Genomic DNA, 26,376 nt, shown 5'->3' on the forward strand with positions numbered 1-26,376 from the left:
CCAGAGAACCCATTTATAATCTAAATCGGATAATTAGGTTGCAAGCTGTCTTTGAAATAATAGTCAACCAGACAGCTACAGCTCTTGACCTTCTTGCTGACCAGTCTACTCAGATGAGAAATGCAATATTTCAACACCGGATGGTATTAGACTATTTATTAGCAGAAGAAGGGGGGGTGTGTAGAAAATTGAATGACTCAAACTGCTGTTTGCAAATAGATGACAATGGAAAAGTGGTAAAACAAATAACAAAAGGAATAAGAAAGTTAGCCCATGTACCAGTCCAAACATGGAAAGGATGGGAATGGGACATGTTTTCATGGTTACCTGGTGGCCTATGGGTCAAACAAATGCTTTTTTTCCTCTCATGTGTTGTAGCAACCCTAATCTTTTTACCATGCATGATCCCTTGCTTAATACAACTTATTCAACATGTGATCAAAAGAATGCAGGTAGTAGCCGTGCCTACTGACCCAGAGATGGCTACAAAAGGGCAGAAAGTAATGCCACTGCAAATAATTGCAAAGCCAAAAAAGACACAAGAACAAGAAATTAGGTCAATGATAACTAAGGTTTGTAAAGACAATTATTAACAAAACTTAAAAGAGGAGGGATTGAGAGGAATGATGAGTTTGTCTTTACAAACAAGCTGTGGGTCAGTTGATAAGATGCAGCTATCAGTGAGAGACGACAGAAACAATGGGATGGATTCCAGTAGAAGATCAAAGAGGCACTGAAAGAACACTATGAATTCCATAAAAGTTAAGAAGGGATTATGCATTGGGGGTGGGGGGGGGAAGGTACCCCAGGTATCAGGCGTTCCGGGAAGCCTGTACCTCTCAAGTACCTCAGCCTATGGGGAAAGAGAGAAGGGACAAGCGGCCGGGAATTAGGATAAAAAGGAGGCTGCGTCCTCCAAAAATTTGAGAGACCCCAGGGGAATGCCCCGTGGCCTCTCCCTTTATTCGAATAAAGAAAAAGGACTCCTCTGTCTCCTTTTTGGACATAAACCTCTGGTGTTCGTGGATTAATTTTCCTGACACTATCCTCAGATCTCTGCCTGAGAGCCCCTTGATTTCAGAATTATAGTAATTCGGACGGAGGGGTCTACCTTTTTCATTCCGAGGGAGGCTCCTGCTCTCCCTAGCAGACACCTGTCTCCCAAAACCGAGACAACCTTAACAGAGTTACAGTGACATATTCTGAAATTATCAATATACTTGGCTTACTTAAAACTTTGACCTTACCACTAATTCCTATAATAAAGGGAAAATACTTGTGCATATCTCAGAAAAATTAGTTAAAGATTATTTTAACACAGGCCTGAAATTCAGTTTACTTATGTGGAGCACAACACAGGCAGAGAACTTAATTCTGACGTCACGTGGGATTATGCTGCACATTTCATTAAATTCATTACTGACATCTACAGGACTTGGGCAGGTTCATACCTCACCTGGGAAACTACTTGGGTGTCACTTCTCAGCTTGTCACCTTCCAGCTTCTGTCACACAATACATGGAGAAGAGAAGGACTCAGTGTAACCCATTGCTGCCTTTCAGTGCCTGAAGGCAGACTACAGGAAAGATGGAGAGAGAGATACTATTGATAAGGGATGTAGTGTAGGACAAGGGGGAATGGCTTCACACTGAGAGAGGGCAGGGTTAGATGGGATATTCGGAAGAAGTTTTTCCCTGTGAGGGTGGTGAGGCTGTGGCACTTGTTTCCCAGAAAAGCTGTGGCTGCCCCATCCGTGAAAATGTCCAAGGCCAGGTTGGACAGGGCTTGGAGCAACCTGGGATAGTGGAAGGTGCTCCTGCCCATGGCAAGAGGGTGCAAATGGGTGAGCTTTGAGGTCCTTCAAATCCAAACCATTCCACAATTCTACAACTAAATAGATCCTTTCTGGTCTTTACATATTCTGAGTGATAGAACCATATAGTCCCTAAAAGCTAAAAAATAGTTCCAAAAATTAATACAAGTCTGTTACTTCATATGGAAAAAGTGTCTGCTTTTGTTTCTGTTTGGCAAAAAAAGAGTTAAGGCCTGATGCTGAATCCTTTGTGCTGGGAAGTTCCTGGATTGTGCCATTCTCACTGCTAGCCCAGGTGGGAAACTTCAGGGACTGTTTCTGATTATAAGAAGGATCATGAAAAAGATAATTTTGTTCCAGAGTGGCCGGTCCATTTATATCTCTTTTACTGAAAGGCATACAAAAACACTCATATTCTCACAGGAAACAGGCCTCCCTGCCTTTTTGTTTTCCAGGAGGAAATGTGAGGAGTCAGATGAAAGGATTTCCTAAATAGCATGAAGTGCTGGTTTGGTACTGGCCACAGACTCCCTTGTTATCAGTGACAGCCTCTTGGTCCCTCGTTGCAGAGCACATGGAAAATCAGCTGCTGATTTGCAGGTAAGACCTAGGGATTTCCTTCTTGCAAAATGTCTGTGAATTAAAATTTCAGCACTAATTTACATTTCCCATTGAAAAGTTGAAGTGAAATTAAGGGAAGCTGGCAGAAGATGGTGAAATTTAATAGAAGTTTTCTATTTTTAAAGGAAATTGCCTAAAGCAGCCATTTATCTTCTTGTTTAAATCACTTCATCTTTCATTAAAAAGAAAGTTTCCCTGCAGCTATTTCTACCCTTAAAATTTAGTCAGGAAGAGAGGAAGAGGAAAGAATACTTTTAATCTCCTTGTTAAGTGCTTCCTCAAGTTATTCAGAGTCTTCCAGGCTTCTCTTCTTGGAGATACAGGAAGAGTAGGAGTGAGGAAAGCAATCAGAAATCAACATTTTTGCATGCAAATCTTACAGAACAAAACAGAACTGAAATTCATACTAAATATAGGACATAATACCAAAATACAGGCATATCTTTCAAATTTCTGAGTGTGTTCCAAATCAAGTAATACCTTGGGATATTTGGAAAGATGAAACAAATATTTTTAAAAGTACACTGTAAATAGTGCTTGTGGCAATGGTAGATAAATGTTTAAAAGCTTCCCTGTGCAGTCCACCGAGTGCAAGGTATCAGGTATTTAAAAATGTATTTAAGGTTTTAAGTGCTGGTTTTTACAGAGGTGAAAATATTAAGCTACCAAAACTAAATAAAACAACCCAAGTGCCAAGAGCTGCTTTTCAGGATAGAGGCTTGAAGGATACCCACTTACCCTCTTTCTAACAGTTTAATTCTCATATTCCCCACATCACACATTTATTTTTGAATCCTCCTAATTATAGTTCCAATTAATAAAATACTGCCTTGGCTTTGCTGTTGGATCAACCCAGGTTAACCTGCTCTGGGCTTTTTTATTTTCCAGTGAACTGTGTAAGGAACAAAGTATTACACCTGTCAGTTCATTTCCGAACTGGTGGCCTAGTTCTTCAAAAATAAACATCATCTGTAAAGACTAAAGAATTAAAAAACTCCCCACTCCATCTATACTTCACGTGGAAAGGAGGAAATTCTTTGATTCTAGTCTTAAAGGGTAAAAACACAGTATAAAATATTCTTATATATTGAACACCCAATTTTTATTGCAGACCATACTTCTACCTGACTCTCTCAACCTCACTATACAGCCCACTGGGTTTAAATAAACTTGTGTATTGTAATATTTTAAGGCCTTTCTATGTGAAAAGCGTAATGTGGGAAGTGGGGATCAGACTTGGTCCTATTAAGAAACAAAACGTGGGAGTTTCAGATTTCAGACCAGGTGTTTCAAAAATCATCTCCCTGTATGTCAGCTGTGTTTTCTTTCTGACAGGCATATTCCTAGCAGAAAACCTTGTATGGACTGCTCAGTATTCTTAAACTTATTAGGGGGAGGACGCACTCACAGCTTGAATGGAGGTTCCAGCCCTCAAGTCATAGAGTCCATCTGGTTCTAGATCTTTGCAAATAAAATTGTATTATTCTTGCAATCAAAACAGTGTAGGAAGGGGAACAGATCTACACCTCCACCTCTGGCTGGAGGTTCATTTGTTAGCAAAGAAGGCAAATTTCTGCAGTGACCAGATAAACTGTTCAGATCCTAGACAGAACTATTTCTCTGTGCTCAGTGTAACAGTGTTCCTGAACAAAGTGAGGTGGAACAATGTGCTGAGCTTGCTATTAGTCACCAAATCTCAAGGTTGCCTGCGTCGTTTGGTCTGAGGACAAGAGAGACAAAGAGGAGACTACAGAAACAAGTTCTCTGAATGACTAAAAACAACCTGTCCCTTTTGTGTCTCAAAACCCATCTCCAAATACTCAAGTTAGAGAACAGCAGCAATAATAATAATAATAATAATAATAATAATAATAATAATAATAATAATCTCTCTTAAAATCTTCTGTAACTCATTAAATGTCTGCTTCCTTCCAGCAGCTGCCTAAACAGCACTATGGGCACTGTTTGGAGGAGACCCTGCCCTGGCTCAAGCCCCTCGCAGACCTGGCAGCATCCTCAGCCATCCAAGGATGGTCTCTGCAGTGTTGGTGCAACCTTCCATGCACCCCTGGAGCAGCAGGGGGCTCCCTGAGGCCCTGACACATGGCCATGGCTCTGCTGGTGGCAGTGGCACAAATGCTGCTGCTTCTGGGTCTGGCTGGGGAGTCCCAGTGCTTCTGCTTGCCCACTGCCTTCTACAAGAATTGCTGGATCCGGCGCTTTCCAGGCCTCCTTGTGGACCTGCGGGAATCTCAGAGGAGGGGAGCCCAGCTGCTGAAGGGTTATGCAGAAATCTCCCCCCAACAGTGCAGCAGAACCTGCTGCCTTCTGAGGAACAGTGAGTACTTGTTGGCAAGATCGTGGCACACATTAAACCCCCCATTTTGGGTAATGTTTATATAAACAGTCCTTCACTTGAAGAAGAAATAGAGGGGGTGGAAGCAGGATCTATAAATTTTTTTGAGGCAGGAAAGCAGAGGCACATTGTAACTGTTGTCCTGTAGAAAGGAAATTCTGTAATTAATAATAATTATCTGTGATTAATGATAATCTGTATTTGTTTAGAAGGCTACACTAGGAACACATTAAAATCTTAGACTCTCCTTTGAAATTTTAGATCTCTGTTACAAAGCTTGTAGGCAATACCAACATTAAGAGAGTAACTCTTCAGTATTCATCCCCAGCTACTGTAGAAAACAACCAGTGACAGTGATTCTAACAGCACTCTCTTCATGGAGTACATGGTGAGAGGGAGAGTGGAGGGGACACACAGTTTGTCCTTCTCTGAAATACAAGAATATTCAGTTCCTTGGAGAAAGCACTCTCTCATTTTGTATTTATACCATGCAAACCAGGTAACACTAAAGTTATAGCAATAAATAATAGCAGTTATTCAGCTGTCCATGCCTTTTCTCTAGCCTAGTAAACTCAGGCTCAGAGAAAAAAGAAACAAAATCATTTTTTGTCCTAAGCCTTGTACTTTCTTTGTATCACACTGCACTGGTACTCTACAGGAATATATTTTAGAAGGACACATGAATTGCATGTCTGTGGTGCCTAAATTTTCAAAACTCTCCAGACAGGAAAAGGGTTTGGATATGTTTTGGGAGGATGAAAGTGAAATACCAGTTACTAAAAGAGTGAATATAAATTTTGATGATATTTTGAATTAAGAGTAAAAATATCTTCAAAAAACTTCACAATCTGGCAGTGTCATAAGTAACTTCCAGCAGCAATCCTGGGAAGAGTCAAATTCTGTCTTAAATAATGCGAGGTGAGAAAAATTACATATATTTCAGCAAGGATGTTCCTACCTCAACAATAAACTTCTTCTCATATCCCCCATATGGGACTGGATACTTAAAAAGCTAATAAATGGTAACCTGAAATCTCCTTTTTATATCAAACAAAATTTGTTACTATCTTAACTAAAACTGAGACATTAGAGGGCTTGTCAAAGGGCTTTAAATCACTTATTATTTAATGAGATACAGAAGTAGAACTCATATGGCTGTTCTAGTCCAGATGTAAAATAAAAATCTCTTTTGACTGTATTCTCAATTAGTTCATATGATAAAGAGAGAACCACAGGATCTGGTCTCTCGTCCCACAGGATCTGGGCAAATATAATGAACTTCTCATGTTAAATAACATCATAACATGCAAAATGCAATGGTCATTGTGCTGGGAAGCTCAGCTTTATTCTTTATGGGTTCCAGTCTCTTGCAATCTAGCAGTGTTCTACCATGGAGCCATTCATGAGAACAGGAACTGTCTGCACATGTCTTGCCCAGCTTTGGAAAGCTGCATTCTAAGGGCTGGAGTTGATGTCATTTTGTACAACATCACAACAGGTAATTAAGCATTTAATTTATAATGGCTGAAAACAGAGCAGTATTAGGAAGTTTTAAAATTGATACCAGGTCAGCTGCTGTGCTAAATGACCTCCTGAAGTAACACACAACCCTAAAAAATTGGAGACTCAATGCCTTTTTCATTAATATACCTACTTCTGAAAATAATTCCCCCCTTTTTTCCATTCAATGAGAAAGGAGCTTGAAGATACACACAGCTCTCAAGATTCATGCTCTGAGTACCTCATCAGTACTGTGCTTGGCCAAAATACCCTCCCACCTCTGAGAGACTGAGAGGAGGCTGCCACTGTTCCATGTCCCCAGACCCAAGCAGTAACAAGACCGAACATTTATTTTCATTAGGCACACGCACCATGAGCACACAGGTAACAGAGCCAAACACATAAATTGAACACACCAACACAGGGAGCACCAAAAGCCTTATCCTGCTTTTGTGTTAGTGAAAATATATAAATATGTGTATATATACACACACATATATATGATGCAAAGTCCCCAGCAGCCAGGCTGAGATGTTCTCAGTCTTCCCAGTCTGGACCTCAGGGTGCCCAGTCTGGACTCCAGTCTCAACAGTTGCTGGGATGTTTGAGCCTCTAGGGTGCAGCTTCCCTCCAGTTGCTGCTGCGGACTGTCACACACACATAGCTTTCCTGGATTTCCCTACCCTTGATGGCCTAGATACCACCCTTTCCTCACCTTTGATTCCTTCCCTAAGCATCCCATAGTAAGTCATGTGCAATCCCAAAACGCACATCCCTTGCAGTCCATAAGATATCACATAACCCAAGGCAGTGACATGTCCAATCCAAAAGGGCATTATCTGGGCTCTCTGCCCTGCCTCTGTCTCCATGGATCCTTTTTGTGGGCGTGCAGACAAGCTTTTATCAATAAACTAACATTATCCTCATTTACTAGGGATTGATCCAGATCTTCTCATTTTTGAGAAACTGAAATACCAAGAGCCAAATGCTCACTCCTCAGCGAGTACATCTGAGAGGCAGCAGAGCACAAATACCCCTGAGTGGGGAAGATGCCAACATCACAATGTCACCACATCAGGTTCTCCTCTGCTCCGAGCTCCACCTGCTGCCACGAGCCGTGGCTTACCAGGAAACACTCACACCCCCACCTGGAGTCTGACAGTGCGGAGAACTGAGGGTACTGCCTATTCCAGGGCAGAAACTTCCCCGGTAGACGTTGCTTTTGCTAGGAGAATAAGCAGCAGGTCGGTCACCAGCTCAGACAAGACTGCACATTCGGCTATGAGCCCCAAGCCTGACAAGGTGTTATCCCATGCACCCACCCCTCCTCGTCTGAACAGCAGCAAGCAACACCTCAATGAAACCAAAGGCTACAGTGGGAGGAATTCCACGTTGGGTAACGAGGCAGCTGCCTGGGAAGTTGCAGCTTTGGGGGTCTGGCTGATTCCTGTTGTCCTTTGCTCTTCTCTCCTCTGCCTGTGCTGTTGCACTGTTGCCCTCACAGCCGAGAGCTGCAGCTACAGGAGGGGTCACTATAAACCTGTAAGGACAAGAACAAGAATGTCAAGACAGCTCATAAAATATGCTCCTGACAGAGGTAATCTGTGAAACACCATCCTGGCTCTGGAACAAACAGGATTTTAAAAATGCACTCCATACACCGGCTTACTTCTCTCACAGAGAATAACAAGTGATAACAGTTCAGAATATTTGGTTATGATTTAATTCTCAGCAGATGAAGCACAACTCCCTGTCTCTTTAGGTAGGAAGCACCCACTCACAGCTCCCACTGTTTGAAGTATTTTGGTTCATTATCTGATGCAGATTAATGCCTGACAAACACTGTAACACTTCCGCTCAGGTTCAGTGCAGATACAGCATTGGCATGTCTGTGTGACAGAGAATTATTTAGCTGGATGAGAAATCCTGCTATAGTTATCTTTGTGCTTGTGTATTTGCTACCAAATGAATAAACATCCCATGTAATGCAGGAGTACACAAGTGACTTACAAAATGGTCTTTTTGTTTGAAATGGTCAAAATGATTATGTTTTCTCCCAAAGAAAGACTAAGCCTAAACTGAGAGAAGTACCTAGTAAAGAATTAGGTCTGTACCTTCTGATGCCTTTCTTCAAGCTGAGTACAGTGGTTAAAATTCTGCTTGTGTCCACTGTATAGTCTTGAGTGCTGCCAAGAAGGCAATTCAAACTTCAAGACATTGCAGCACTACATTCCAAAAATAATTTCTCCAGAAAATTTGGGAATATACTAAAACTATTATTGCTCCATAATTGCATGTAGTTTTTAGGATACAGAATTCATATGCAGGTATCTTAATCTAATTTAGATTAGAAGAATTATCTTTTCTTGACTTAAACATTACCCCATAGTTTCAGCTGGATAATGTGTTTCAATTTTCTTACCCTAGGGTTTTGCCAAGCATTGCTGAATATTTTGTTATCTTCAATCGCACAGTTCATGTTCTAATTAGTTGTTTCATATTAGGGATTTTTACTGGAATACCAATTTATTTTTTATTTTTGAAGACAGGAGAGCACTTAAAGCCTTCTCCCTATTTCACAAAGATTTGCAGTTTGAGGCAGCAATATGGTAACACAATGCCCCTCACTTGTTAATTTATAATGCTACAGAGAATGCATTATTTATTTAAGTCATGATTTAATCATGCATCAGGGATAGGGGAAGATGCTTAAATCCATAACGTATATATTTATGGTCTGTTGCTGAACTTGCAGCCACAAAAGCCTGTCTAGGGAACTCAGTTCTTACAGTATCAGCATGGAAACAAATTGTGAATGTTGGCCATCACCTTCCTCCTCTGTACCATTAAGATATTACTGTTCTCAGATAAATATTACAGAGTTCAGCTGAAAACTGACAGGTTCTATCATATTGTAATCCCTTCCTTACCTGAGACTTGCATTAACTTCATGTCCCCAAGTCCTTAAGTGTCCATTCTTCCAGTTCAGGCTGAGCTGTGCCCTGAGCTCCCCATAAAGCATCTGCTGACAGCAAAATCAGAAGTGCTTCCAGCTCATCTGTACTATCAGTGACCATCCAGAACAGTTTGTGTCAAGGACAAAAAAGAAGAAAACCTCATCTTATGGGGTGGATACAGCTGTAAGATTTTTTTAAATAGAGCAAGTCATAGGTAGTTAACCACTTGCTTTCAAAAAGGAGGGTTTTCACCTCCCTTCACTTTCAGAAAAATTACTCCTTGCCTGCAGTAAGCCACAGTCATTCCTGGTTCCCTGTCTTTTTCATCTCCAGATTAGTGACCATAGAGTGCACTTCAGAGCACCTTGATGCTCTGTTGAGTCTTACTCTCAATATGATGTTCTGGAGAAGAATCATATAATGCAACTGGAACCTCCATTCTCATCAGAAAAAGATGTAGGAGACAAAGTGAAAATTTCTATCTGTCCCATGAGCAAATGCTTCTGGGACAGCAGGGAATGATTAAAAATTATGTTCTGAAGAGATTTCTTGGTTTGTTGACAGAGAGAGGGCAAAAAAATTGGCACAAAAAGGATTATATGAGACACAATAGCAGAGCTATTTTATTACAGACTAAGAGAGTCACAAGAAAATAAATACATTTTATGTATGAGGAAAAGCAAGAAATGGGTAACAAGATGATTTGTTCAAACAGCACATCTCTTTTTATGTAACTGTCCCTTTATCCCTTCCTTGTGCTTGCAGAAACCTTATTCCTGGAAACACGGGGAAAAAAAATGTCCACTCTTTGGAATGTTTATATGTGGGATGAAAGGAAAGTTCCCAAAGGTGTGCACAGAGGGATGTACGCCTCAGTAATTTAAATTTTAATGTACATGATGAATGAATAAGTAACCAGTGCTAAAGATGAATTTATTGTGCTGCAGAGCTGCTTTAACCTGTAATTTTCTTAATCTCTAACTTGTCGGTTTTTAAACTTCAGCACAGGATTCCAGAGAGATGGAAGATGCAAAAGGATTCTATAGTAAAATAGACATGTATAGTTCACTTCTTAAAAATATGTGCTGTATTTTACATCCTTGAGGTTGAGAAGACTCCTACAGAGGTAAAGATCCCAGTGTTCCAGGTGTTCTGCAGTCACACTATCAAATACTAACAGTTTAGAGGGAGAAGCAGAAAAGCAGAGAGGAATATCCAAGAGCTCAAAATAGCATCCAAGCTGCCTTTTGTCCTGCTCACTGCATTACACAGGTTCTGTACTGCAACATAGAAACCATCAGTAAAAATCACAAGTGTAAATTTGAGTTTTATCCCAACATTGTCCAGTAGGTATCATCTGTTTTTGGGAGAGACACTTTGTGCTCAAGAGACAGTCACCTTAAATCCTGCCTGTATTACCTGAAACGTTTATAGTATGTACATAAGTTAGGCTTGAACAATTCAGAGTGAGCTGGTAAAGCCTGTGCATTTTAGGTTTTCCATCAATTAGCTGTGGAGCTAATGAAAAAAATCAAATTACCCTTGCTGTGCTGTTCTTTCTACCAGACATTATTATTGGTAAGGTCAAAATGTTGTTTCAGGCGTGGTTTCTAGAGTTCTGCTTTTGTCCATTCTGTGAAAAGCAAAGGAATTCTGCTGCAGAGAATTTTCTCAAGTGCTCACATGTCCTGAGTACAGAAGGACAGCTCTGTGGAGAAAAGCAAACTTATGGGGTTTGGGGTTTCTTAAGACATTTCAGGGCCTTGCTCCTGCTAGCCTTGTATACAGCACTGGCTCCCCAGGTGGCTCCTAGGGCAGCCCTTTGTCAGCAGGCACTGACAAAGCTAATTAAGCAAACAGAATTCTCCTGTGCACATACTAGAACCAAACTGCCTCTGGAACAGAGCCAGGCACAGCTCCAGGCACCAGCCATACCATTCTCTCCAGTCAAACTGTACTTACTTCCTCAGTCGTTTCAGTTTCATGGCTGTTCAGAAAAGATTTAGAATTACAGATGTTCCCATTTCAAATGGGAATTTTAAACACTATACTCATTGTCCCTGGATAAAGAAGCAGCCTGATAACAGCTGAAACTTTCCCCATATTAAGCTTCTGCTAAAACTTTACATTAATACACATCCAAAAGGAAGGACTACTAAAGAACCAAGTCAGTCAGTGCAAAATTGGGATTACAGGACAAACATTTTCAGTCTTAGCTACAGCTCTGGTAAATTCTCGTAGGAATTAAATGCTGCATTAAACTCGGTCTCTCACCATATGAAAACAACCTTGACCTAGGAAGAATCCTTCCTAAACTCACAGTGTTTTGGCAGTGGGAACAGATCCACTCCTTGACTGTATGTACACACAGAGCACACAGTGAGAAATTCTAGCAGAGTGAGTTCAGCACACAGAATGCTGCAGGAATCAATTCCCCTCAGCTTTCAATGTTCTTATTCTTACACTGCTTATTTTCAACGAGCTGCTGGCAGGGTCACATGGTCAGCTCTTTTATAGGTATGTAGAATCCTTAACTGCCTCTGCCCCTTCTAGAGAATGACTCTCTCCAAGTTGAAATCTCACTAAGCCAGGAAGGTACAATAAAAGCAAGAATTATTTATGTTCTTTCAAGGTTTGGTAGGGTTTTTTTTTCCTTAATTGTGAGAAAGCAATAAAATTGTCATTCCAGTGTTTTAAATCAATTTCTTTCAATTACAAATTACCTAATATATGATAAACATAGATATAATTCTTTCTCTGTGCTACACAGGATGCTAAAAAGTTTTTTCTTTCCTTGAAAAGTCTGGGTACTTTCAAGAGAAGTCAGCAGGTAACAGCAGTCAGAGGGTAACAAGGCTCAGTCCACTCCTATTTAGTTACAAACCCATCTCACCAACTCTCATCCTTCCTGTCCCAGGTACTCTGAGATCTTCTCAACAACTGCTGCTTCACCTTCCCACTACCATCTCATTTTCCACCTTATTTTACTCCATTATTTTAGACACAGGTGCTTTTACACGGGATATTTGTTTGCCCTCACAATAACAACTGAAAACCTCAACTGTCCAGAGTGCTTCAACACCTCTTCAAATCAGCAACATTAAGCAACATTACCCTAATTTTACACATAGGGAAAAATCTGAATGGCATTTAAAAAGCATTTAGAGCTCTTAATTTTCAGACTTCTAATTAATGGAACTGGAAGCCTAACTAATTTCATTAGTTTTGATATTGTTGCTCTAGGTTAAAGGCCCAAAAAGTGTGAGAATCAGAATGTGATTAAGAACAGTGGACTGAACCAGGATCTCCCATGCTAACAAAACACAGAATAAAACATTCCAGTTACCAGTATGAATCCAAACATACTTTATTCAATGGAAAAGATTAATGGATAGGACTTAACTCATCATCAAGTTTCATTTTTTTGCTTCAGGTTCTGAATAATTATACATCCATATCATTAAGACATACTAATACAGTAGTTGAACATGTCTGTAACGATTAGGTATACCTGCAGACTCTGCTCTCATGCTTGTATATTCAACAATTTCTTCACCGATTCCTTGTACTGAGACATGTTACTTTCTGTTTCACCGTTGTTTTTAAGTGCAATGACTGAGTTTCTGTATTTCTTAACCACTTCAGATGCCAGCAGCTCCTCCTTAGTGACATTACTGACATTCTCTGAGGCTTTTATTTGAAGCAGTGTGTCCAAGGCATTTTTCTGAGAGTGACTGTTTTCCCAGATATACTCTTCCATGTCTTCCTCAGACTTCTCGCTCTCCCACTTCTCAGTTTTCTGAAAGAAAATACACAACCTGAAAAACTACCCAAGACTGAAACAAAGCAACAATAATTTGAAGAAATTGATCTCTCAGAGCAATTCTCTTCAAAAACTGCATTCATGGTGGAAGGTATTTCCTCCTTTAGAGTCCGAGGCTTGTAACTCAAGCATGTATGAGCAGGATGAGCTCCTTTCTCCCACTCATCAGGTTCTTTATGTATCTGGCAGATACAACTGGGTGAGTCAGAGTGGGAGGAAAAGCTTATGGCCTATATATAATAACTAAAAACCTTGCAAAGGTAGTAATTTTAAAGAGCCCTCAACACTGCAGTTCTGGAAGCAGCCACCCAGCTCCTATCTCCCTAGCACAGGGTTCTGCTCTGGCTACACTGGCTGGTGGAGGGAAAGTGAGACAGTGCCTAATGAGTAACCCACGATGTGACTCACAAAGAAAAGCACCACCAACAAATCCATTTCTTCTTCCTACAAAATAAATTGCTCAATAGAATATCTCTCCACAAGGTGCTGGTATTTACTTAATTAGACAGGATCACAAGCTGGGCACTGACAGAAGACACCATCCAAATGCCTGCAAATACACTTGTTCTGTATTAATTGTCTTTCAACATTTCTCCAGGCCTTGAAAGAACCTTTAAGGAATATTTCAAATGTTGTAACCTGCTATTTTTTTTTATTGTATTTTGATAAATACAGATGCTTCAGTGATATATTTGCATTTTCATACATTGCAGGCTGTATGTTTGAGTATTTACAATCATTTAGTACTTTACTAATGTAACCAGTATGTCGTATCTTTGTATTACCTCACCTATGTAAGAATCACAATTTGAAATACTTTGGGTTTAGTTTTACTATTCATGTTTTTCTTAGAATTGTTATAAAATCATGTATAAATAAAACTTGCATTTCTCTGGAAATACATTCAAAGAAACCTTACAGTAAAGCCTCTAATCATACAGATTTTGTCTTTTTTTAAAATCATTTGCAAAAAAGGGCTCTTCAGTAAATTTTTAGCTGTGCTATGCATAACCAAAAAAAACCTCTTGCAAGTTGGGGAGGAGGGTTTTTTGTTGTTGTTTGGTTGATGGTTGTTTTTGGTTTTTGGGGTTTTTTTTCTGTGAAGGTGGTACAGTGGGGTGTGTGTTGGTATTGTTTTTCATTTGTTTATTTAAAGGTTATTCTTTCCACTAAGAATCAAGGCTGCTGCAGTCAAACCACAGTATTCAATAACCTTTAATTAAGCTCCAATAGTTTTTTTCACCCTGCAACTCTTGTGTGGCTGGATTCCTCTATCTGAATTTAAAACACTTTCCCAACTGCTGTGTCCTGAACCTGGTAAATGGCATCTCTTGTCTTTTGAGTCTGAGTCCAAATCAGAAGAAGCAATTCACACTGCTCAAAGGTTCATATGACTACATTAAACCCTGGACACAATTAAACCACAGGAGTAAAAGGATCTCATTCATTTTCTGGAGGGGAAAAACAGGAACAAAAGGACATCCTGTAGCCCTGTTCTGCTGAAATATTAATGGAATAAGTGGGCACAGTGAAGTGTTCCTTGTCTGTTTGACAAGCCCTGCAATCCAGGGTGTAGATTTAGAGTTTTAAATTAACAGCATTATCCTGCTTTACACATCCCTTGGTTATCTGCAGAGTGTTTATGCAAGACATTTTTTCCCCTGAACTACAACAGAATTTTCAAGCCAAAGCCTCTCTCACAGGGATATGGTTTCTCAGGAGTAAGGGAATATGGGTATCACTCCTGGCCACTCCCTGGACCAAATTAATATCTGAAGTTCAAACAAAAGATCCCTGTGAGGCTTTTAAAAACCTCTAAGTCATAGCAGAGACTACAAGGACCAATGACAGTATCACATTTATCTCTTCAGGAAAATCCTTCTCTGCACACAGCAACTTACAGGATTTTGGAGATGCACGCTGATGAACAGATTAAAATTTACCTACCTCTTGTAAGCAATACAAAGCAAGATTTTAAAGCAACTGTTGAGTATTTCTTTCTAGGAATCCTTCCCAACAGAATGATGCCAACATGGATTTTAAAATAAAATCTGACTGTGTGGTGGGAGGTGAGGGTGAAGGCAGAAAGGGATTTGACAGTAGGAGAGATTTCCAAATCCATTAGTTTTTGCAAACTAACTGTATCCAGTGAAACTTAAGATACTTTTCAACAAGAATTACTGCAAGGGAAAAGTGACTGCGGAATTATATAAACAACTGGAAATGTATTCTAGGTAGACAAGCACCATGGACTCTGAACAGTGGAAATGTTACATGTGTTACAGACTCATAAGTGTTATGGATAAAATTAATAAGAACAATTAAATAAAGTTCAAAAATTAAGTCTTTATCATTCAAATTTCATCAGTTGAATTATTTTTGTCCCCTACAGATTTAGCAAGTTAGTGAACACTACAATCTTAAAAATGAGAATAAAACTGTGGAATCCGTGTGGAGAAGTAGAATCCAAGCGTGATATTGTGTAATGTTTTTCTTAGAATCCCCACTTTGTGAACCAGGTTGAAAATAAGAATTCACTAAAAATGGATTCCTCATTCTGTCACACAAAGACAGAATCTCAGTATTATCCAGCTTGGCTAAAGATGTGCTCGGCTGATACTTTCAACCTTTTCCTCTTAAAAGACTTAAAATAGGAATCAAAAAAACACAAACCAAAACAACAGAAAACAATTTTCCATATAAAGTCAAAGATCTAAACCTATGACTAAAGAGGCATAGAAAGACTATTTTTTCACTTCCTAATGCAAATATAAAGAATTATTTTTTCAATGCCATAAACATATGATTTCTTTCTAAGAAAATCTTTTATGCTACAATTTAAGCCAGTACATTGGGAGATTTACAAGCCTATACAGTGCTTATCTGAATTCTGAAAGTACGAATGCTAAAATAGACTTTGGACAGTGAAGTCGCCTTTTACATGTGAGCCATTAATAAAAAGCTTCACTTTATATGGTACCTTAAAGTAGAGAAGAAAGAAAAGAATTTGGGATCTCTTAAGCAGGTATTTCACCATCAATGTGCTTGGGATTTTTTCTGCCTGTTCAACTCGCAGTTTTGCTGCTGCAGTGATACAGAGGCTTAAAATTGTCAGTTCCCCCATCTTCCTTTTGGGAAAAACATTTTAACAGAAATTTCTCTAGTGGCATTTAGAAATGTTGAGGGCAATTAAAAACATGACTCATGTTGGTTAATTTTCTTTTCAATAGTTTGAACAGTGAAGTATTTAATGCTGTTTAGCAAATATCAGGTATTTTAAAAGGATTATTTTTGAGGGGAAGGAAAATTCCTTAAATGGCATGTTAAATTTCAAAGTCTGTATCGTCTGAAATAAATATACTTTGTACTGCATTGAAATAAAAGATGCTCTGTGTGGTACAATGATCTTAGATTTTCAGCTAATAAATGACAGCTATGCTAACATTTTCCAAATTACTGGGAGCCTTCAATCTTAAGTGCTTATCTTTTTGGATATAATACACCTTTAATCTGTACTATTTAATTAGCAACTTAGAGATATCAATAGGAGTTTGTAGAAAGTCAAAACCTATTTGTATCATATGAGGTTGGATACAGAAATTGTAATTACTTGTTGATGTGCAGTAAGTTAAAATCCATTGTTCTGAATAAGCAGAACTGTATTTTCTAGGACACAGCACTGGCACAGGGCTGGTAGGACTTCTAGAGGGTCAAGAGAAAACCAAGACTAAAGGAGGACTAAAATTCCAGTGAGGTACAAATATGTAACAAAAAAGGATAACAAGCAGAGAAACAAAACAGAACTCTTCCCCAAATACTAATACTGCATAAGAGATGCTCTCATAATTAATGATGCGCTCATAATTAATGATGCTCCCAAGTTTACTCTCTGGCTCTGTAACTAACTTGGGAAAGTTGCCATCAGCCTCTTTCAAAACTAAGGACAACATCTAATTTCTCTAGGCAAGAGTGGCTGCATGCATTTTCTGGAAAATCCAGGTTTCTGAAAGGGTCATTTGTAAGGTAAATACCTTAATAAATATAAAAATATTTTTTTTAAAAAAAATCTACCTCAGTTTGCCTTCTGAAGGTTGACCAAATAAGATTTTGATCTCATCAAGACAGATCAGTGATATTAAAAATCCAAGTCTGTTGATTTTCTGTTCACTTTTTTTATGAATGTCTATGCCCCATGAGACTTCATTTCACTCCAACACAGACTGAAAACTGAACAGCTGCAAAAACTGTATTTATGCATCAATGAGGAGCCTTGTTTCTCCAGCAACAAGAAACATGGAGCTAAAACACAAGGTATTGCAAGAAGCTTACTATAGTCAGAAATATTACGAAGACAATTCCTAATTCAGCCTTATGCTGGAATGCTCATCCTTTTTGGTTCCAAGAAGTACAAAAAAAGGCGTAACCTTCTATTAAAATACACATTTCCTGTCAAAAGAGCTCCTTCCCTTGATTTTAAATGTGTAAGTTCAGAGAAAATTTATGAAATTTAACATCTACTGTAAAGCCACTTTATCTTAACCTTTTCTGGTTCCCATTACTGATGAAGACTCTCTCAGCTGTCTGATTCTGGTGAGCACGCAATGGAATTAATTTTTCAAAACAAAGGACATATTCAAACATTTAGAGACCATCCTCACTTCAGCCTCAGTCTGCATTACTTAAACCCCTTAAACAACACTGAGAGAGAAGCCTGTTCTAGATAGGGAGAGTACAATTACACCACCTGTCATTGTTCTAAAATACCCAAGTCAGAACCTTTACCCTGAACATTTTCAGTGATACAAAAAGGTGTCCAGGGAGCTTCAGCAAGACTTGAGTACCTCCTCCAACTCCCACTGCAACTCTACAACCCCCGTGTCATAACATCCGAGTGTTCCTAACATGAACTTTTTAATCCTAAGTAGCCAGAGACCTGCATATGTTTCAACAGTGGGCTCATATCCTTTCACATATTTTAGGCTGAATTGCAAGGTAAACTCCCGCTATGAAACTGCAAAATTCTGCTGTTAGCAAGTATTACTGCCACAACCTGAAACAGTAAAAATTACGTTTATTTGGAATGACTTAAATAGCTTAAAATGACTGTAGTTGAAAAAAAATGAAGATGAAGCCTGAAGAAAAGCTGTATGATGGATTTGAGTGTTATCACCAGTGGTCATATAAAAATACCCATTCAGCATGCAGACACAGACATTGCATCCCACCAGTGCCTTACCACTGAAAGCTCTAAAAAGAAATGCAAAAGTAGTTCCCTTGACATTCAATCAAGCTGTACAGCTGCAGGGTTGAAGGATAAATTTTAGTTAAGCCTCCACTGCCATGCTGCCTGCCCATTCATTTTTTTTTCTTTCCCTCACCTTTCTTTTTCTTACTGTAAGTAGTGGAGACCAGAAAATCCAGGACAACTTTTTAGGAATCTTTCAAGATCCCAGCTTTGCAAGGCTAAATCAAGATCCTTCTCTCTCATTCATCTTGTGTATGTTGAAATACCATGTGGAATTAGAGCAATAAAAATTTAATTACTCTAAACGTTTTTCCTTACTGGAAAATTGACTTCCTGTTGCATTTACTTCTCATTCCTGCTTTCAACTCCCAACAGAAGTGGTCTTTTGAGTGATGAACTACTAATCCAAGCTGTGTGAAGAAATCCATCCACGATCCTTTCAACCACTAGAGGGCAGCAAACTCTAACTCTTTGAAAACCACCTCTACCATACGAAGACATCCAGGTTTTGAGTGATGTTACAGCATTCAAGCAGCCATCGTATAGAGGCAGCAAAAATACAACTGGTTAAGATGCTGATAAATAATCTATCTAATATATCTCACTCTTTCACTGATTAATTTGATCTAGGCACAATCCTGGGGGATAATCTGAAAGGAATCACAGAAAAAGTCCAAAGAAGAGAAATGTAATTCTTAATAGTTGAGGCAATCAGCCATCTAATTAATATATTCTGAAAGCTAATAAAACAGCAATATTTTATTAATAACAAGACAACTAGTAAACAGGAAGCAAAACATCTCCAGGTATTTTAGAAGGAGAAAACAAAACATTCTTAGGTTGTGAAGATTTTAAAGACTGTTTTAAAATAACTGAACTCATGGATCTGATATTGCATTCTGAACTTTTTTTATTCGTAATAAAAGGATGATGCATCACTGGCAACTAAAACATAATTACACTTGAAATTCCATTTCCTGATGTATATCTGCATATAACTTTTTCCTCCTATACATGCTTCCAATCAACAAAATACAGATATTAATGTAAATCACAGGAGTTCTGCCACATTTAAAGTGGTCGTGGGCAAAGTTTTCATGCTTGAGGGCAGAAGTTACATGGATCCAGCTTTCCTTCACTCAGCAAGAATGGAACACTGCCCTCATCTTTTGATTCAACTCCAGCAGCCACGTGTATCACCAGTGTGGCACTACTCTGCTGGGAAAGTCATCAAATCCTACAATTAGTTCTGCAAACAGCACTGATATTACTGCCTAAAAGGAAGGCCAGGCCCTATCCATCCTCCTCCAATATTAAAGTTTATGTAAATGGAAATAAACGACAGACTGCTTGGTCATGATTTACAAAATAGATCCAAACTATCTTTTATCAAGTTATTAAAAGGCATTATCCCTGATCAGGGGCAAAAAAAAAAACATGCCACAAAAAAAACCATGTCACACAAAATAAAAACCCATGTCTGTGGAAAGCATTAATTTTTCATGGGAATCAAAGACAATTACAACTGATTGATGAACTCATCAAACATTAACGTGAAGGAAAGGTAATAAAAGTGCAAGAGACTTGTGCATATTCAATACACACTGAATACTCCCATATCAATATTGCATAGCCCTGTCTGCCAGTACTAATTAAAGCTGGAGCCCAGCACAGCTGAGGTGTTTGTCTGAAATTATTAAAGTGAGTGCTGTCTAGCTCTCTTGTCATCGCTTAATACTGGAAACTACTCTACCATTAATTTAAGATTTGTAATGCAAATTGAAATGTTACCTTTCACCACTGATTAACTTTGATGCAATTATGATCTACAATTACAAAATTATCCTTTAAGGCAACTGCCACTGAAAGGGAAATATAGCTCATCCTCCTTAGGATATTCTGAACATCAGCACCGCAGTGATCAAATTCAAGAAAATTCATAAAATTGCTAAATACAGACATTTCATACTCTAGAACAACTGAAAACAGTAAGCTTGAGTTTAGTAGTAGATAAGGTACAACTTCTGTAAGAGTGACATATGGAGATCATGAAGGCTTTGTCTGTCTCAAACGATGTGATACTGACATGGGACACTTGAACAAAGTTCAGTCATCCAAAACATTACTATGGATTTCCAACAACAACAATTTCAGTTCAGACTGCTCACTTGTTTTCTGTAAAAAATGCTTGTACAATTGTTGAAGGGCACCAACACAACCACAAAACTACAGGAGACAAGTGTGAAGAATTCCCTGGGAAAGGAACATCTGTAGTCAGAAGGTGGGAAGGCTACCCCTTTTCTGAGCAAGAGGGAGCTCAGAAAAGCAGTCAGCTTGAGACAAGATATGTGAGAGGTCATTTAAGAAGCAGAACACTTCCAAATGACAGCCATGGTTTAATGCAGCCCAGGAAGAGTCCAAGAAAAGACATATTCTAATAGATAGGAGTTTGGAATCCTACACGATGTTCTCTTGGTTGAATTTGAAGAGAAGTGAGTTGGAAGAGAACAGAATTTTAAGGTCATTTACTTTAAAATATGACACAGAGCACATCAAGAGAGTCCATGTACAACTGCTTACCCAGGATTCGTGGTACAGAACTGTGAGCAGGTGCATGCTGTAATCATAGTTCTGTCTTCTCAAGGGACACCTGCAAATGCAGAAACAATTTTTGAACAAAAGGTTAAAACCTACCATCAAATTTTCTACTGTGTAATGCAGGGAAGCTTAGGAAATGAGTGGTTGTTTCCTGTGTTATTTCTCAATTACGCACAACCAAGAATAACATTGTAATGGGGGCATGAGTAATAAGAACAGAGAAGAATGGCAGCTGCAAGTCAGCAGGAAAATATACAATACCCAAGAATTTACAAATCTTCTGGAGACTTCTTTGCCCCCTGTGCCAAAGTGGAATCCATAATACATTGTCTGAACTCTTTTAAAACCTGTTTTTCACAGTTAATAACAGGAGTAATGTTAATTAAGTCCTATTTTAGTCCTAAAATATAATTCACCAAGACAATTACTGGTATTACTAGAAGACACCCAGCCCTTTCTCTGCTGTAGGCATTGCTACAATATTGTTTCCTTCTGACAGCTCACCTATCTGTTGTAATTGTGAGTACATCTGTCTCCCGACAATACCGCTCCCCCACGAGCTTAATGAGCTTCTTCTTTGCATGGTCATCCAAATTCAGGTCAGAAAGTTTAACCTTCAAGAAAATGAGAAAACAACTTTAATTCTTTGGAAAATCCAAACTCTGAACTCAGAAGTACTTGAGACAGGCACATTTTCTATCAATGAGAGCTATTCAGGATGCATTTGCAGAATTTCTTCGGATTGTATCATGTTGGAAGTCTTAACACAGGGCAAGAATGTGGGTATTCAAACAATATACACCTGCATAATAAACATCCCCACAATGCTTTACAAGTCCCAAGGCCAGTCAATATGAATGGACAGATTTGGTCAGGAACACACAGATGTACTCATTTGTGTGTGATTTTGAATTCCCTCCATTTCCCTCATTTCCTTACAGCAGATCACACTTGTATGTTTGGAAAACAAAGCAAAGTATTTAGGGGTTTGAAACAAAGGCTCTTTACTTATTTACTTAACTACTACTTACTCTTAAGGTCACCACTCTTGCTTTGGGATTCCGAATAGAAATCCCTGAAGAAACATAATCTACTGTTTCAATTTCAATGGGAAAATGCTGTTCACATTTCTCATCACTGTCCAGAGCACTTGGCCACTCAGTGCAGAAATCTGTACAATAAAGAAAAAATGCTCTGAGTAATATCTGTCTGCTTGGGTTTTGGCTGGCTTTTTTTTTTTTTTTTTTTGTTGTTGTTGTTGTTGTTTCTTTCAAATGTATTGCAATATGTTTTTAAAAGTACTAGTCCTAGAAACCACTCATTTAGGTATCAGCAGTGTTTCTGCTAGACTTGCTCCAGTGTTGCCACATCCCTCTTTGTACTGGATACCCCAAAACAGGATACAGTACTGCAGATGCAGTCTCACAGCTGCCAAATAGTATCATAGAATGGTTTGGACTGGAAGTGACCCTCCTACTATGGGGATTTTTTTACGAGATATAGTTGCTCAAAGTCCTGTCCAGCCTAAGCTTGAACACTTGATGGGGTATCCACACCTTCTCTGGGCAAGCTCTTCCACTGTCTCACCACCCTCATCACAAAAAAGGCTTCCTTTGCCTGAGCTCCTCATTAGGTTTCTCTTACAGGCTTGCTGTGTGGAAGGCTGTTCCTGGTCTCCAGTAGATCCTGCATCTCTCCAGCAGACCCTGCTTTCACAGAGGGTTTCACATTAACAGCTTTTTGGTCATTAAATGCAGCCCATAAGGGCTACTGATTGAAGCCTGGTTCAATCACAGAGTTCTCTGAGAACTGAGTCACATTCATCACTCACCTTCAGTAAACCATTGAACAATCAACTCATCAGTTCAAGCAAGTTCTCATGGAAAAGAAACATTTCAGTCTTACTGTTGTGCTGACAACCTCCTGAGACTTATCTGCTACCTCCTGGATGACTTTTGGCAGCAGCAGGAAAGCAGGCAGTATCAGCCACAGCCAGCTAAAAAACCAGCTCCACAAGTGTACCATGTCTCACCTCCATCACACACAGTTACATCCTGCTGTCTGAAAACTTCCAGGGATGGTTTAAAAAGAAAAAAACAACAACAAAACAAACAAACAAACAAAAATAAGAAAAACCTCAACCCCCCCACCCCCCTCACCTTTAAGAGCTGCACAATGCTTCTTAATTGCAGGAGGAGTAAGATGCAAAAAATTGGGAATCTGAAACAGACATATTAACAGTTACCAAAATAATAGCTTTTTGTCTGATCAGAAGTAAATGGGCATTACTGAAATCTGATTACACTTCTCACATTTGCTAAAGCAGTGTAACATGCTTTAAGGAAATGTTCATATAAGCAGACTCTTCTCGAGTCTGATTTAGGAAAAGACTTAACTCTGTGACAAAAGTCACTAGCATGGTCACCCTAAAAAGTCTGATATCATTCACTTTTTAATTAACTTCATATTTGTTACCACTTAGAAATACAAGAGGATTATGTGACTTAATAACAAAAAACAGTCTCCAAGACAAATATTCAAATCAAAGCAGTGCAGCCTTAGTGAACAGTGACTTTAAAAGTGATCCCCCAGCCATGGCATGTGTCTTACCTTCATAAGTTCTAGGTTGCCTTCTTTTGGTGGAGGCACTCCTCTCTTCACTGGGTAACCCATTCGGACTGGGAGAGGCACAGAGGCAGGTTTGAAGGCAGCTGCTGTTGGATACACACTGCTCCAGTCCTGATCCACAACCATCCTCTCCGTCCTGGGAGGTGCAGCCTAACCAAGGGTAAAGGGGACAGGTGGGACGGGAGATACACGGGATGTAAGACAAGACAGGATCAACACACCAAACAGTGTTTTCAGGAATACACTGAAATTACCACAGCTTGACATTTCAAGACACCTTTTCAGCAAAAGTTAGTGCTGATATGTAGAGGAATTTTTAGCAGAGAGCCTCTCCCATATTAGCTGCCTAGCCTTTCCCAATCTTCTACTGTATTTGATGCCAGAGATGCTTAGGAAGAAGAAGTTGCCATCATCCTCCCTTAAGATAAATCAGGAGGGGGAATCAAACCAGCACAGAATTGCAAACTCTATTTCCTAAAGGGCATGAATGTTTAGTGGGGGACAAGACAAGGAGTTTTAAAAATCTGTAATTCTGTAGGTGTGGAACAGCTCGTAATAAATAATGCTGAAATTTCTTGCCACAGAAATTTCAGTGTAGGGACAATGTATCAGCATATTGCAGAAACAGCTTATACACTCCAAAAACTGACCATCATTTCAGTTAAATGCTCTTAGAAAAAGAAAAGTTTTATGCCAGAAATCTTTATACCACAAACCCTGTAAACTCAGGCTAAAAAGAACATTGACATGTCTGGGTTACTGGAAATGCAACTTTAAGTTACTTTTCAGACCTGCGCTACATGGTGTCAATGCAAATTAACCATCAGCTTAGTGTTATATATTTGATTTTGATAACACAGACTGAAAAGGTTACAGAAGCCAGGTGATGGCAGGCCAGTCCCAGGGGATTGTTTCACCAGGATTTGACTGCAGAAAGGGCTCCTGAGTAAACTGATACAACACAGAAAACTTTCCCAAACACTTGAACTAACTGTAAATTTACTGAACTTACAAACTGTGGTGTCCTGCCTCTTCTCCTTACTGAACCTGAAAGAAGGAAAAACAAAAGAGGTGAACAAAAACATTTTAAAAAGAAATTATTCTGTAGTTTAGGAAGCAAAAAATACAGCATAATTCTGTATGGGTTTTTTTTGTCTTTGTGACAATACCTAGTAATACTCTACAATCTTTACATGGAAGAAGGGGAAGATGAGATACTCAAAACTGCAGTAAAAAAATTACAGTAAAAACTGTAATTACTAATTACTTAAAAAAATAAAATAAAAAATAATTTGGAGGACAAGAATGAAGGACGCTTTCGCCTTCATTCCTATGCTCCCTTTCCTCTTTCTCACACAGCAGCCACAAATCACTCTCCACCAGCAGCACAAGATGGATAAACTCAAGAGTTCCTACTCCCAAAAGGAGAGTGCCATGGCTCTATCCTTTCCTTCTGACAGCACAGCTTCACACGGTCTTTTGTGCCACTCTCCAACACATGAGCTGCATGAACGTTTTGGATATTGGATTGTTTCTCTTCTTAAACTGGGGGTGGGGAATACCTTGATCCCGCTCACTGGGAATTCCCAGAAAAGGTGGAAGGAAGTGAAAGAATTTAATCAGTTTCAGGCCTGGGCTTTTCCTGGCCCTACTTTATAGCTCACTGATTTCACCTGGAGCTGTGGTGAGGGATCCCTAGGAATGAATGAAGTCACCAAATACCACTGGACTTTCAAAGTAAACACTGATCTTTGCATGCCGGTCTGTCCTCATTTTTTCCTTCTCCTCAAACTCTAAAACATTCCAAACCCCATTGTCCAAACACCACCAGAATAATATGGCCTCAGACTTTCAAAGATGAGCCTGATGGCATTTATTTTCAAGTTTTTGGTTTGAGTTCAGAGATTTCATTGATTGCACATATTTAGCAAAAAGCGATGACTGAGATTTAAGAAGGGATGTTTGGATTCTTTTATTTCATTCATATGTCTTACAACCCAACCCCATAAAAACTTGTGGATTTTGCATGTTGTTTTCCTTATCTGAAAACTTTATGAACCCTTTTCATCACTTTCTTGCTATTAAAATCTCAAACCGAACGGTACATCCATTCAGGGCTTTCCAACAGATAATATTCAGTATTCCATTATCCCTCGACCTACCTTTTCCGTGGTGCTTTTACATACAGCCACATGTCACAACAATCTTACAATCGGTTACAAACATATGTAATTTCAGGCCAGGACACCTTTAGCTACAGCAGCGTCACCGGAGATCACTTTGTTGCGCTTTCAGCGACCTCCAGATGCCCAGACCTCCACTCTGTTGACCTTTCAGCTTTCAGCGTGCTCCAGATGCCCACCGGGAAAAGGCCTGGAAAACCCTGACCCATCACTCCCACTGGCAGAGGCCAGGCACGACACCAAAGGCTTCCCCGGAGTACACACAGCGATGAAATTCCCCTTGGGAATAACCTAACACAGGCACCGCTCCGCTGCAGCCCTGCCTGCCGTGCGTCCCGCCATGCCGGCGGTGCAGCCCGACCGCCTCGGGCATCCTGCGCTCACCTTCCCGAGGCTGCGGCCCTTCCTTGCCGCTCACCGCGGCCGCCGACGAAAAAGCGGCGCGTCCCCAGCGAGGCGTGCCCTGGCCTCCGCCGGCGGGACAGCACAGCACAGCCTGGGACAGCGCAACCGGGAACGCCAGAGCCCGGGACAGTAGAACCCCGCGGCTCAGTCCAGCCCGGCGGCACCGCCCAGCACACGCCGCCATCCCGGCCCCGCCGCACTCCTCCCGCGGCCCCGCCCGGCACGACGGCGGCCGGCTCGGGCCTAG

At 39.8% G+C, this 26,376-nt stretch overlaps 2 protein-coding genes across 3 annotated transcripts; one reads left to right on the forward strand and one right to left on the reverse strand.

Moving 5' to 3' along the window:
* The first annotated feature begins 2,098 nt into the window (after window positions 1-2,098).
* Window positions 2,099-14,008, forward strand: MANSC4 (MANSC domain containing 4). 2 transcript variants are annotated; one of them, XM_023928045.2, is made up of 4 exons: window positions 2,099-2,413; window positions 4,370-4,772; window positions 6,154-6,288; window positions 7,225-14,008. In XM_023928045.2, exons 2-4 carry the CDS (start codon window positions 4,538-4,540, stop codon window positions 7,896-7,898), a joined length of 1,044 nt encoding a protein of 347 aa, XP_023783813.1. In that variant the 5' UTR covers window positions 2,099-2,413; window positions 4,370-4,537; the 3' UTR covers window positions 7,899-14,008. The 2 variants fall into 2 exon arrangements, with proteins under 2 accessions (XP_023783813.1, XP_086742011.1); XM_086885885.1 differs by having other exon boundaries at window positions 2,354-2,413; window positions 4,373-4,772.
* Window positions 12,590-26,376, reverse strand: MRPS35 (mitochondrial ribosomal protein S35). Its single transcript, XM_023928032.2, has 8 exons — window positions 26,109-26,376; window positions 24,554-24,588; window positions 23,524-23,691; window positions 23,073-23,133; window positions 21,945-22,084; window positions 21,418-21,527; window positions 20,896-20,965; window positions 12,590-13,046 (listed from the first exon to the last, which is right to left on the reverse strand). The coding sequence occupies exons 1-8, from the start codon at window positions 26,311-26,313 to the stop codon at window positions 12,774-12,776; spliced, it is 1,062 nt and encodes a 353-aa protein (XP_023783800.2). The 5' UTR covers window positions 26,314-26,376; the 3' UTR covers window positions 12,590-12,773.

Source organism: Cyanistes caeruleus, chromosome 4, assembly GCF_971803275.1.
Source record: "Cyanistes caeruleus chromosome 4, bCyaCae1.hap1.1, whole genome shotgun sequence".
Lineage (NCBI taxonomy): Eukaryota > Metazoa > Chordata > Aves > Passeriformes > Paridae > Cyanistes > Cyanistes caeruleus.